The sequence below is a fragment of the Siniperca chuatsi genome, linkage group LG11 (genome assembly GCF_020085105.1).
Source record: "Siniperca chuatsi isolate FFG_IHB_CAS linkage group LG11, ASM2008510v1, whole genome shotgun sequence".
Classification (NCBI taxonomy): domain Eukaryota; kingdom Metazoa; phylum Chordata; class Actinopteri; order Centrarchiformes; family Sinipercidae; genus Siniperca; species Siniperca chuatsi.
The window spans coordinates 28,077,200-28,090,149 of NC_058052.1; the positions used below are offsets into that span (position 1 = coordinate 28,077,200).

The window sequence follows — 12,950 nt, forward strand, 5'->3', positions numbered from 1 at the left end:
AGACAAAGATGAACAGCAACAGAGAAAAACAGGAAGACATATGCAGAGACAGCAAGACAGGGACAGAGAAATAGACAGACACTGCTGGAGACAGGTAGAGACAGACGGAGACGGACTTTGTTCTGACTTTTTGCGCCGTGTCATAAATGGTGGGTTTGATTTATTGATCGTGCTGTGGCTTCGGCTGCCGCGCACACTTCGGGTTTGACTTTGTCTTTGCTTTCCGTCACTCTGCTGTGATTCGCTTCTTTTTACAGAGTGTTGACGCACCTTTCCTCAGTCAGGTGAGGACGATATAATCCGGTTAATATAACTTCCAACAGCCTGCAGCTGCTGAATGTGCCGTCTGCACATTCATGACTGAAGGAATATTAAAACAAGAATGCAAACTTTACTGTAACTCGACTTAAAGCCACTGTGTGTATAATAAGGGTTCAAGCTATATTTTGGTCAGAACTACAGCCTCGTCATAACTTATTATAAGAATATTACAGAGTTATTACAGAATATTTAAGGTTTACCACAGGTTAGGGGAAATTATAATTTCATATAACTGCAACAATGATATTTTGTTGTTGAATTTGACAGCAAATGAGAGAGATCAAACGCTACAGATTATATTAAAAACATAATTATCTGCTCCAATAAAACGTATCTGTCTCTGAAACTCCAGCTTGCATTTTGATTTCCTCTAATTTTAGTTTTTATTTTCAGTTCAGCTGAATGTTAGTGGATGAACACACACACACACACACACACACACACACACACACACACACACAGATGGATCACATGACGTTACACACTGCTGAGTCCAAGCAGCAAAGCTCAAACTGTGTGGAAACTCCAGACTCACTGACTGAAATCTGGACTTCACAGCTCTCAAATCAGACAACAGAGAAACATAATAATCATAAAGCTGCTGAAATGAACCGCGGACTCAGCAAATACTAAAGTCCGTCAGGTTTACAGACGCACGCTCTGAAGACTAAGAGTCAGTTTAGAAATCTTTTTAAATGCTCAAACTTCTAAAATCAGCCACTGAACTGAAGAGGGACTGCAGACAGTCACAGTAAAAGTTAAAAAGACTCTTGTAACGAACACGTCCCTCATCATCATCCTGAACAAATACAGAAATCTTCCATAATGCAGCAAGTAAACCAAGTTTTCTAAAAATCAAAATGAATGTGTCAAATGTTAAACAGGCCTGAAACACTGAGGAAGAAATCATTATTCATGAACATATAAATGAGGCTGATAAACAGAGAGTCGCCCAGAAAAGTCCTAAAGGAAATCAAACTGATGCAACTCACTCTCTTATAGTACTGTGTGAAAACTTATAGAGGTATTTTTTAATCCTTCCTTCCTTCCAAATGTTTTTAGCAGCCACTAATAACACTGATAATAAATAAATAAATGAAATCACGTCCCACAAAAAGCCCTGTGTCATAAAAGTCACCCATCGTAAAGTCGTACAGCTCAAGAAAATGAAATAAAAGAGAATAAATAGGTCGTTCGCTCAGCTCCTGAAAACATAAGTCACTCAAAACAAAAGTCACAGGGAAAGAAAAGTTACTCAGAAGACTTCTAAAACAATCAACTCCAGTAGGTAACTTGTAAAAATGCCCAACAGTCACTTCTGTAAATCAAAAAATACATCAGTTGTGAAACTAGAGTGAAATTAATTCACGTGACTGTTGAAATTACACGCTGGGGTAAAAGTTCCGCAGCTTCCTCCGTGCGTAAAGTGACGCACTGTGAGCCACGTGAGCCACGCACAGTGAGCCACGCGCAGTGAGCCACGCACAGTCCCCCGCGCACATCATCAGCCAGAAACTCTGCTTCAGGTTATTTCATCCTTTTTAATCAAGTTTAGTTTCTCTGGAAAAACAAAAACAGACAGACAGCAACGAAACAGACGGTACAGACTTCATACAAGTGAACGCTAACGACAGAAGTGCAAAAAAAAGAAAAATCAAAATAAAAACAAAAAAAAAACTCCAAAACAATTTTTTTTTTTTTAAAACCAAAATGGAAAAAAAAAGTGACATGGAGAGAGATTTAAAAAAAACAAACAAAAAAAAAACAACCCCAGCCTCTGATCCTGGATCAGTCTGCGTCCTGCTGGGAATCAGCCCTGTTTCTTCTTCTGCTGTTCGGGAAATTTAAACATTTTAATATCTGAGTGTAATGAGGCTCAGTCAGACCCGCTGTGCTTTTATTTTGACAATAATATTCTTATTCGTGCATTTGTTCACCAGCAAGTGTGTGTGTGTGTGTGTGTGTGTGTGTCAAGGTCAGTCTCTTTTGGGGCTTCAGGATGCTTTTATTTTGGTCAAAGGTTATATAAGTTTTTCTGTCTTGCACTGTAAAAAATAACAGGTTTTTAAAAAAAAAAAGGGGAGAGAAAGCGACCATTCAGCAGCTTCCGGTTTGCTTGAAATATCCACAAGAAGATTTCAAAACTTCAGAGACTTAAAACTGAAATCAGTTTGAATTCAATCCAACCCGCAGCTCATTTACAGTCACTGGATTGTATTTATTTTTGCAATAAAAGGCCCAAAACAGGTGGCAAATTTTAAGAACAATCAATATATTCAGCAGTGCGGTTTGATATTAATGCCAGCAGGGACTGGAGGATCGTGACCTGCGATAGACCTGAATTTATTTTGAAAAAAAAAGTCTGTATTTCCTTTGAACTGTAATAATTTCTTCTGTTTTGTAAAATATCATGCTGCTGCCTCGTGCTCTCCGCTGGAGTCTGTCTTTGCTTCAGTTTTGCAAACATTTATTTGGTCCAGATTGTGTCGCGGAGCTCAGACAGCAGACGGGCCGATCGATACTTTGATAATCAAACGCCACTCATCTGGTGTGCTTATTAAAACGGCTATTTCTCTAATGCAGTCACTCAGTCAGCTATCTTTATTTTTGTACTTGGGATTATTTTAGTTATTATTATTTTACTGGCCACGCTGTTTAAACAGTATAGTTTGTGTCATGTGATTTATGTAATTAAACACTGACTAACCTGTACCAAGTAATCATTTCAAAGGAATTATTTATTGAGGAGTAAAATCATTTTCATCAGTTTGAGAAAAGAAAATACTTCCAGATGAACACTTGGCTGTGGTGCAAAGACATCTAGGTGTTCTTTTGTAAATTATAAATGTATATAAAGTTAGTACATTTTGGGGGCTACAAATGACAAAAACAGGCTCTTTATGAAACCTGCCACGTGTTGAAATAAAGTTACAGAAATGAAGTCAGGCTAAATTAATTCTTTCATGAAACGAAAATGTGTTTTTTCTTAAAAAAAAAAAAAACATTTTAAAAGCGACATTTTTCGTCCCGCCCTGCTCAGGTCAGCTGATGCACGCTTTCAAGATGCCACTGAAGCTTTTACTCCCAAAAACAAAACAAATAAATAAATAAAAGGAAGTGGCATTTATGGGATATCATTGCAGTTGGCTTGAAAAACTCGTATCTCCATTGCGGTGATGTTTCTGTGCGAGCTGAGGGATTTTACATGTTGCTCATCTTTCAGCTCCTCAGATGCATAAAGACATCTCGATCATTTAAATAAATAAAAAATAAAAAATTTAAAAGGTCATCCAACTCAGATGAAATGAAGCTAAAATTGTCTCCATGACAACAGAGATATCTGTCGAGGAAGGCCGTGAGATCCGGTTGAAAGCTCTGGTAAATTAAGATTATTTTGTCAAACTACAATTTCCAAGGATTTAACCTTCACGCTCAATAAACTGGGTGGTTTTTATTATTTACCCCCAAAAAAAAAAAAAAAGTTTGTATTTTGGAGATACAAGTTTTTCACCTGACAGCAGCTGTATATGTGTGTGTGTGATGCAGGGCCTGATGGAGCCGCTCGCGCTGTCTCCACACTCGGCCTCCGTCCTCCGCGGGTCACTTTCAGACCTTTACCGCAAACCGGAGCGGGTCCGGCGGGTCGGCACAGACCCGCTCCGGCACAGACCCGCTCCGGTACAGACCCAGCAGACCCGGAGGCGGCAGAGCTGCTGTTTTTGTTTTAAATTAGGAGGTTGTTTGTTTGCACGGTGGCCCTAACGCACATGCGCAGGAGGTTTTACGCTCATACAGGCCTGCACACACACACACACACACACGCATAATCAAACCAAAATCAACTGAAGTGAAAAGGACAATCTGGGCTTTGATGATGAACAGAAAAACATCCAAAAACTCGTATTACAGCTGCGTTGTTTTGCATAATTTTACACATGAAGAGTTCTATTCCAAAAACTTTTATATCCATTAATTAATTTATTAATTAATTTATTTATTTATTTAAAGGGGCTGTTTAAGTCAGAAATGACATTTTTAGCACTGGAAAAAACAGCAGTAAGAATATTATTAACTTCGATTCTGAAATATTGATTTATTTTTGGATATGATTATTTTGGAAGGAAACTCTTCACAGAGAGCAGTTTTATTATTGTTCGTATTATTAGCTATCATCGTTAGGCCTGTCCGGGGTCACACCTGAGTAGAGATATGATTTGTAGGCTTATTTTTCCTCTCAAAACCCCTGATTGTTCCTGCTGATTTTAAGGCTTTATTTATTTCATTAGTTACTTTTTCCTCCCAAAAAAAAAAGAGAAAAGAAAAAGTTTTGATTGTCTTTTTTTCTCCTTGATTGTCTCAAAATTCATAAATAATTATTGACCCTGTATGACTTAGCCTACCTACCCCACCCCCCCAATACACTGACAAATAGAATTTAAATACATTGTACAATAAATACAAAACATAAATAAAAGACTCAAAGAAAGTACTGAAAATCTTTGTACAAGATATAAATAGCTTGAAAAAAAAGTTTCACTTCATATATATTTTTTGCGATCATTGTTTGATATTTACCACTTATTATTTGCCCTTAACATGACGTCTTTTGTGCGTCCTCGTCCCGGTGCCATCCACTGAGAGGTGATGGGGGAGGAGGGGGAGGGAGGGAGGGGAGAGTTCAGTTTAGGAAAGCGTTTGGTGTCACCCTCTTTTGATGGGACAGCACCCCGGGGAACCCCGCGGACACGCCCGGGGAGAAGGCCGGTAGAGAGCCGTTTCTGAGGGAGTCCGACAGCAGGGACTGCGGGGAGCTGCTGGTCGCCAGGCCGCCGAACCCCGGTGCGCCCTGCTGGAGATGCGGCGGAGGAGGAGGCGGCGGTCCTCCTCCCGGCGGCCCCGGTGCCCCTGCCCCGTGTTGGGTCCCTGAGACAAAATACCCGGCAGTCTGACCGGAGAGCAGCCCCACCGGCGACGTGCTCATCCCGTAACTGTTCGTCAAACCCAGCGCCCCGGCGGCCGACCCACCGAGGATGGAGCGCCCCAGGTCCCCGTTGCTCAGCTGCTCCACTGCGGGCAGCAGCGACCCGTAGCCGGCTGCCTGGTTCAAAAACCCGGGTGAGGATCCGTTGTAGTGCGGGTGGTGGTGGTGGTGATGGTGCAGGGAGAGAAACGGAGAAATCTGCCAGTAGAGCGGGTTGTTCGCCCGCTCGTTAATCCCCAAGCTGAGAGGAGCGAAGCGCAACCCGCGCTTCATCGCCAACTTGCCCCGGGAGGTGGCGGAGCGCCTGCGGAGCTTCCCGGTAGTCCCCCCGATGAAAACATCATCGCTGCTCGGGTCCAGCATCCAGTAGTTCCCCTTTCCCGGGTCGTCGTAGTGCCTGGGCACCTTAACGAAGCACTTATTGAGGCTCAGGTTGTGCCGGATGGAGTTCTGCCAGCCCTGCTTGTGCTCCCGGTAATACGGGAAGTTTTTCATGATAAACTCATAGATGCCGTTCAGCGTGAGCCGCTTCTCGGGGCTCTGCCGGATGGCCATCATGATCAGGGCGTTGTAGCTGAACGGAGGCTTGTCATATTTCCCGTTTTTCCCACTATTATTACCGTTAGTATTCTGCTCCGATGTGGCCTTAGCGCCGTCCCCACCTCCGCCTCCCCCTTCGCCCTCCTCCTCCTCTTCCCCCTGCTCCTCCTTGCCCGGTTTTTCCGGGTCCAGAGCCGCGGCTGTGGAGTCCACCTCCGGTAGATCCAGCGACTTCTCAGAGTCGGAGCCCGGTGAAGGCGAGAAGGTCCCGGGGATGCCGACGACCGCGGCGGCGGCGGCGGCAGCAGCGACGGAGTCCGTTCTGTCGCACTTGGAGGGCAGCAGGAGGCTCTTGATGCTAAAGGAGGAGGACCGGTGGACGGTCGGCGGGTCTTTTACATCCTCCATGCCCGGTGGCGGGTCTCCCAAAAACGAGGAATAAATAATAATTAAAAAAATAACAACAACAACAACTCCGAGCTCGTCCGCCTCCGTTATCCGGGCTGGAAACGAAAGAGACAGAGAGGAGAGAGAAAGGAGGGTCAGGATGATAGATGCATGGATGGAGGAGTGGAGAGAGAATACAGACAGACAGACAGAGAGAGGGGGGAGGGAGGGAGAGAGATAGAGAGAGAGAGAGCGTGGCTTGGATGTGGAGAAATTAGTAATTAAGGAGGTTCCGACTCGCGGCTACATCACGGAGAGGAGGAGCTTCTCCAACTTGGCGATTTTGTCAACAAATCCTCTTTTCTGCGTCTTCTTCTCCGTCCTTCCGTCTCCAAACTGAGACTCCGACGACCTTTAATGTCTCCAACAACACAAACCTGTCATTTTTATCTGCCCTCTTTAATCTCTCTCTCTCTCTCTCTCTCTCTCTGTCTGTTGGTATTTACGCGCGTGCACCTCTCCCTAAATTCGTTCATGTAATTGTGCCGTGCGTCATGTGGGTAAAATCCCATTCTGAGCCTGTGCGTAAAAGCGCACGTCTGTCTGAGTGTGTGCGCGCGCCTGTGCGTGTGCGTAAAAGCGCACAGGCGGTGAGGGCAGGCAGCCTCCTCGGCTTTGTTTTCTCAACGACAATAATAGTTTGAATTCATGTCGGCAAACACAGCGCGTGCACGGTCATTGTGCGTTCATGTGTGTGTGTGTTTTTTTTTTGAGGGGGGGGGGCACCGCTATTGTCTACTAATAAAAATCATCGTGCCGGGCAGGAAACACACACACACACTCACACACACACACACACAGGCCAGAGGCGGCTGGTCTGACGCTGTAACCAGAGCGCCTCCTGTCGGAAGCAGTCAGTACTGCAGAACAAATAAATAAACCTGTGTATTTTCTGACTGGTGTAGTAAACAGACTGATAATAATAATAATAATAGATGAGCCACCTTGTTTGTTAATCTTTTGGAACCTGATTTTCTCCTAAATGTTCCTTCAAGTGACTTTAAAGGGACAGCTCACCTCAAAATCCATATTTCTCCTCTCACCTGTAGCGCTGTTTATCCATCTACACTGTTCTGGTGTGAGTTGCCGAGTTTTGGAGATATCGTCCGTAGAGATGGGAACTTTATCCTTCAGTAAAACTAAATTGTGTTTTTTAATAAAGTTTCACCCTCTAAAAATAAATGTACATTTAAAAATACTGTTTCTGCAGTTATCACAGCTCTTAACACACACCAGTCCAAATAATTTCTGTTTATGCATTCTGTGAATCACAGTTTCAACCTCTAATGCAGAATAGAAGACACAGCAGTTGTCCTGTGAAACTGGGCGTATAAAACAATAAAAACACACCTTTAAAAGGTGCAAGTGATCAGTCAATTAATTCAGTAGTCGATCAACAAAAAAGTCAATTACTATTCTGATAATCAGTTAATGAAAAGACTTTCTAGTTCCAGTTTCTCCACTGGGACAGTTTTGTTCTGTTTCATATCTGGATAATTAGTCAAAGTTCAAAACAGTTCAAAATCTCTTTAAGTGAAACATATGAAATGTAAATGTAAATATTCATTTTGGATTTTTGAGATTTTACAGGCTGCATTCAGTGACACACTGAGCTCTGTGATCACTGTTTACACTCACTGCAGATTTTGTATGAAAACAGAGCTGAAATCCAGATTACACACACACACACACACACACACAGGTCTTCCTCCTCCAATCTGCTGTGTTTTGATGGCAGATGGCCTTTCTGTTGAACTGGATCTGAACCTCCAACAAAGGCTCTGTTTGGGCTGCGTTCACAAGCATGAAGACACACACACTCACACAGAGTACCTCTGATACATTTACTTTATTTATATGAAACTTCATTTTCGGGTCAAATACTAAAGTACATCTTCAGTGACTTTACATGTTTCCGAATCAGACACATCACAGGACCATCAGTGACATAGCTGAACAGAATCTAGTTATCGCGTTCCCTAAAAAACCATCAAATAAGACCCGAGTGTGCGGACGGCAGCACAGGAATAAGTAACTTTAAAGACATCCTGAACAGGCAAAGACAATAAGTCCCAAATGTTGTTTATACTACTCAGTGGGCTCTCATATTAATCATTATGGGCTTAACCACTTACCATAAGGTAAGCAGCCTGTACTGTAAGCTTGCAACGTAAGGGGAAATCCCATCCAACTACCCATCTTACCTGCTTATCCTGTGCAGGGTCGCGGGGGGCTGCAGCCTATTGCACTAAGCAAAAGGCAGGGTTGATGGACGTGTTGGCAGTCCATCACAGGACTGACGCACACGTAGACAAACACATTCACGCCGTGTAAGCGAGCATTCAGGCCGAAAACAGCCCTGTGTTAAAACAACGAAAGGGGCTGCGTGGGTGGGGGTGTGGTGCTTCAGGTACGATCCAGATCCACTTGCACATGTGATTAATCATGAAATGTGTTTTACTAATTGTCTGATGTTATTCTTGCATGTTTATTTGATTATGTGGTAGTGGAACAACACATTTATCTTACAAGTACACTCTTTGAGGTGAAAACTTGTCTACGGCCATGCTAGCAGTTCTGTGAGGCTGTACTTCAAGCTAAATGCTAAAATCAGCATGCTAACAATGACAACGCTAACATGCTGATGTTGCTGATATAATGTTTACCATGTTCACCATCTTAGCTTAGCATATTAGCATGCTAACATTTGCTAATTGACACTAAACACAAAGTACAGCTGAGGCTGATGGGATTGTTATTAGTGCGGCAGCGGCTTTGAGCTACAACATGCACTTGTAATGATGGTGGTTAACAAATCAAATGGTTTCTTTAGTCCCAGTCTGACAGAAGAACCCTGGTTCTCCTCCTGCAGACTCTGCGCTGTATCCTGCTTCATCTCCACAGTCAGACAGTTTCAGCGTCGGCCAGTGGTGTCAGTTTTTCCGCTGGCTGAGCTCGCCACCAGCTGCACAGATTACAGAACTGTTGCCAAAACAGCACAAGTATTTATGAGCAGCTTTAAAGAGTTAGATTATCATGAGTCTGGTCTCACAAAACATGAACTTGGCTGACTCCTCATTTGCTCGCCCGCTATCATAAGCCCTCTATTGAGGAGGGGGACAGAAACCTGATGTAACCTCCCAGCTTTCATTTGACTGTTTTTACAGTACATCTCCCACTCATGTAGCGGAGCAGCCGAGCAGTATACCGAGCGCTCCAAACTTCAGGACCAACTGCTGTTTTCTAGGAAGAGTCGAACCACGTTGAAGGTCGGATTGATTTCAGCTGTTAAATCCAATTTAGTCATCAAGGAGAGGAGACACTTGAGCAAGGAGATTTAAAGCTCCAGCTGCTCTCCTTGACAAATTGGTGTTAAGTCACCAAACCATATTTTTAGTATTTATTCACAAACATCTCATCTGTCTGCCCCTTCCTCCCATTCTTCTTTCTTCAGCTGTACAGTCTAATCTCAGAAATCTGGGTGTTGTATTTGATCAGGCTATGTACTTTGACAAACACATCAAATCCTTGACCTGTACATGTTTTTTCCATCTTAGAAATATGATGCAAGGCTGTTGACCAGCTCCAGCAGGTGGACTCACATCACACCCATCCTATCGTCTTTTCATTGGCTTCCCATCAGGTTCAGGATTCATTTTAAGGTTCTTGTTTTCACGTATAGGGAGCTCTGCATGCTCAGCCACGTGAGTACCTCTCTGACCTGCTCCACCCTTATATCTCCATTAAGTCACTCAGGTCTTCTGACCAGGGCTTACTGGTCGTCCCTCACGCTTGACTGGAAACAAAAGGTGATCGTGCCTTTGAAGTGGTGGCTCCGACACTGTGGAATGCTCTTCCTATAGACTTACCTTCTGAGGTCTCTGTTGACGCTTTTAAAAAGCAGCTGAAGACTCTTCTGCTCAAACGGGCCTTTGCACTGCCTCATGCTGTCTAGTGTTTGTAATCTGTGTGTTTAAGCTCTGTTGTTGCTTATGTTTTATTGTTGTTTCTTTCACTGTTTTTATGATCTCTTTATAATGTTACTCTTGTGAAACACTTTGTGACCTTGCTCTGTGAAAGGTGCTGTATTAAATAAACTTGCTTACTTCTTGCTTGTGTCCGAAGCTGCAGCCACAGGATGAAGATGCATTCAATACTTTACTTCATCAAAGTCAAAGCATAATGAAAAATGTTGCAGTTTCTAGCCCTTTAAACTATTGTGTTCTTATTTATTCATCTTTTTTGTTTTTCCAAATGATCAAGCAGCAACACTTCCCAAGACTTTTACTTTGGTGAGGCCACACAGCAGCTGCCTTCTCATCTCAGGGAGGGTAGAACAAGTGTAGTACAGCTTCATTTACCTTGTGTTAGTCGATCTCTCAGTACTGTCCGACTTCCTGTCTGTGGCTCTCAGCTCCAAGCCCATTGGTTCCTACTGAAAACACTAGTCTTTAAAAACACCTCGCAAATTTTGTAAAAAGAGTTTCATTTTTGAAAAAGGTTCAGTAATTTCATGAATCAGACAGGAGGAAATGGTGCATTTGTTGGGGACTATTTTTAGCGGCGGATTAATCCACATTTGGTGCTCTAGTGAGTGTTTGGGGCAGCAGGACGGTGTATGTGGGATTGAGTCAAAATAAACTACAGTGTTAGGCCTTTTGACCAAATATAAATTGGCGCGGAACCCGAAAAGTTGGTTCCCAGCTGGAACCAAAAACTAGCAGGTTTTCCTTGCGAACCAAAGTGGGCGCATCATATTCTACAGATTGTTGTACATTGTGCAACGCCCTCTGTTGACACATCCTTGATTACAATGGTTCCACTCAAAAATGGTGGAATTGCAGGCTGGTTCACTAGATAGCACCAAGGTTCCAAGAATCTTGAACGGAAACGGTTCAAGAACCAGAGCTAATGTGCTAGTGTGTTCATGGTGACGAAGGAACACGTCACCCAGTGCAACAGTGCGGCTCACTGATGTGATTTTAATAGTTTCTGGACAACAATGGAGCTCTGTGGCTCAGAGGAAGAAGATACGTCAGGCTTTGATACACACACAACACTCGTTAGTAGATACATTCAGTTACATCAAAACATCTGTTCATGACAAGAAAAATATGCACACTATCTCTGAAACTGTCTTTCATCATAACTGATTTAAAAAAAACATCCAACAAAAGGTGCAAAAGATGTGAGCTGCTTATAAATGAACTTTAAGGAGTATCTGAGCTTTTTTAAGATAACGTTTCCCTGAGGGGGATATGCTGTCTAGTGTCCAAACCAGTGTTGCCACCAGTATTGGGCGGCTACTTTTTATTTAATTGGCTGGGTAAAAATAGATTTGGGTTGGTTGTGATCATTTAGGCGACTTTTTGTTCGGTTTCCACCAACAAAAATTTGAAACATTTTTCCCTATTTGAATTATTATTCTGTCACAGCTCTGTGATACAAGGCTTGTAAAAGCTTCCATCTGATCATATGAGTAACGTTTAATGTAACATTATCTAAAAGACTTATCTTACACAGAAGACCGGAGGCGATATTATATGTATATATAAAACCCTTTCCTAAATGAACATTAAAAAATTAGCTACCTTTATGACGATTGGGCGGGTTTTAGGCTCTGATTGGGCTACTTTTTGTCAGTCCAATCTGGCAACACTGGCCCAAACTTTACAGATGCCATTTACACCTGCTGATCTCAATGTGAGCCAGGCCACCTGCATGTGGTCTGGTCGATCTACTCGCATTCTCATCTCAGTGTATTCTGCGTGTATCTACACCTGTTCCAGATCCAGATAAGATATCCAGATACAGATCACATGTTAATACCACGTGGGAGCGGGTTCAGAAAGTAGATCTGTAAGTGATTCTGCAGCTCCAGTATCAGCTGATGGAGTTTCACAGTAATGGCTTAATGGCTGCATTTCGGTTTGCAGTGGGATATTTCACATAGAATCAAAAAACCAAAACACACGAGATACAGATTTCAGTTTTTCAGATGACTCCATCTTGGATGGTAAACATCTTAAAACCAGTAAGGCCTTCCTTATATGTGTGTGCAGTGTAATGGCAGTAAATCATTAATATCCACATAAAATAATGATTTCGCTGTATAAAATAATGATGTCACAACCACCCATGCACGTGTATGTATATATCAAGAGCTACATGTGTAAGTGGAGCTAAATGGAAAAAGCAAGGCATTAACACTGGCAGGATTACAGATTCAATTCCCACTGAGGCCAGCTGGTTCTTAAAGTGTTTGCAGCCTGGATGTGTTTTGGCAGTTTGTATTAAATAGTCCAACAAACTGCATACACATCATGTTTTGTAGGATGAATGTAAGACCTGAGGACTGTTACATGTTCATTTATTTGGCTGCAGGAAAAATATTCTTCAATGTGAGTTCAATTTTCTTATTTTTGACCAGGAGGGATCAAAATGGTGGGATATTCCATAAGCAATGTTGTTAGCACAGTACGTTTAGCTATTAGCTATTGGCTCCTCATCTCAAGCTGTTTTCTGTTCACTTTTGTTGTTTACATCAGCTGATCAGCCAGTACACATGCAATATAACATCCCTAACTGTGATGGCTGCTGCAGTAACTTGGTTGCACAAACTTTCAACTGAATGCAAAGAAATCGCACACAACTTTTCAGT

At 42.7% G+C, this 12,950-nt stretch overlaps 2 protein-coding genes across 4 annotated transcripts in view; one reads left to right on the forward strand and one right to left on the reverse strand.

The window, feature by feature from the left end:
• The window catches only part of LOC122884273 (acylphosphatase-2-like), a 67,314-nt gene that overhangs the window by 20,228 nt on the left and 34,136 nt on the right, over positions 1-12,950 (forward strand). The gene's annotated exons all lie outside the window — the stretch shown is intronic.
• Positions 1,843-6,944, reverse strand: LOC122884272 (forkhead box protein G1-like). The gene has a single exon (XM_044213965.1). The coding sequence runs from the start codon at positions 6,248-6,250 to the stop codon at positions 5,000-5,002; it is 1,251 nt and encodes a 416-aa protein (XP_044069900.1). The 5' UTR covers positions 6,251-6,944; the 3' UTR covers positions 1,843-4,999.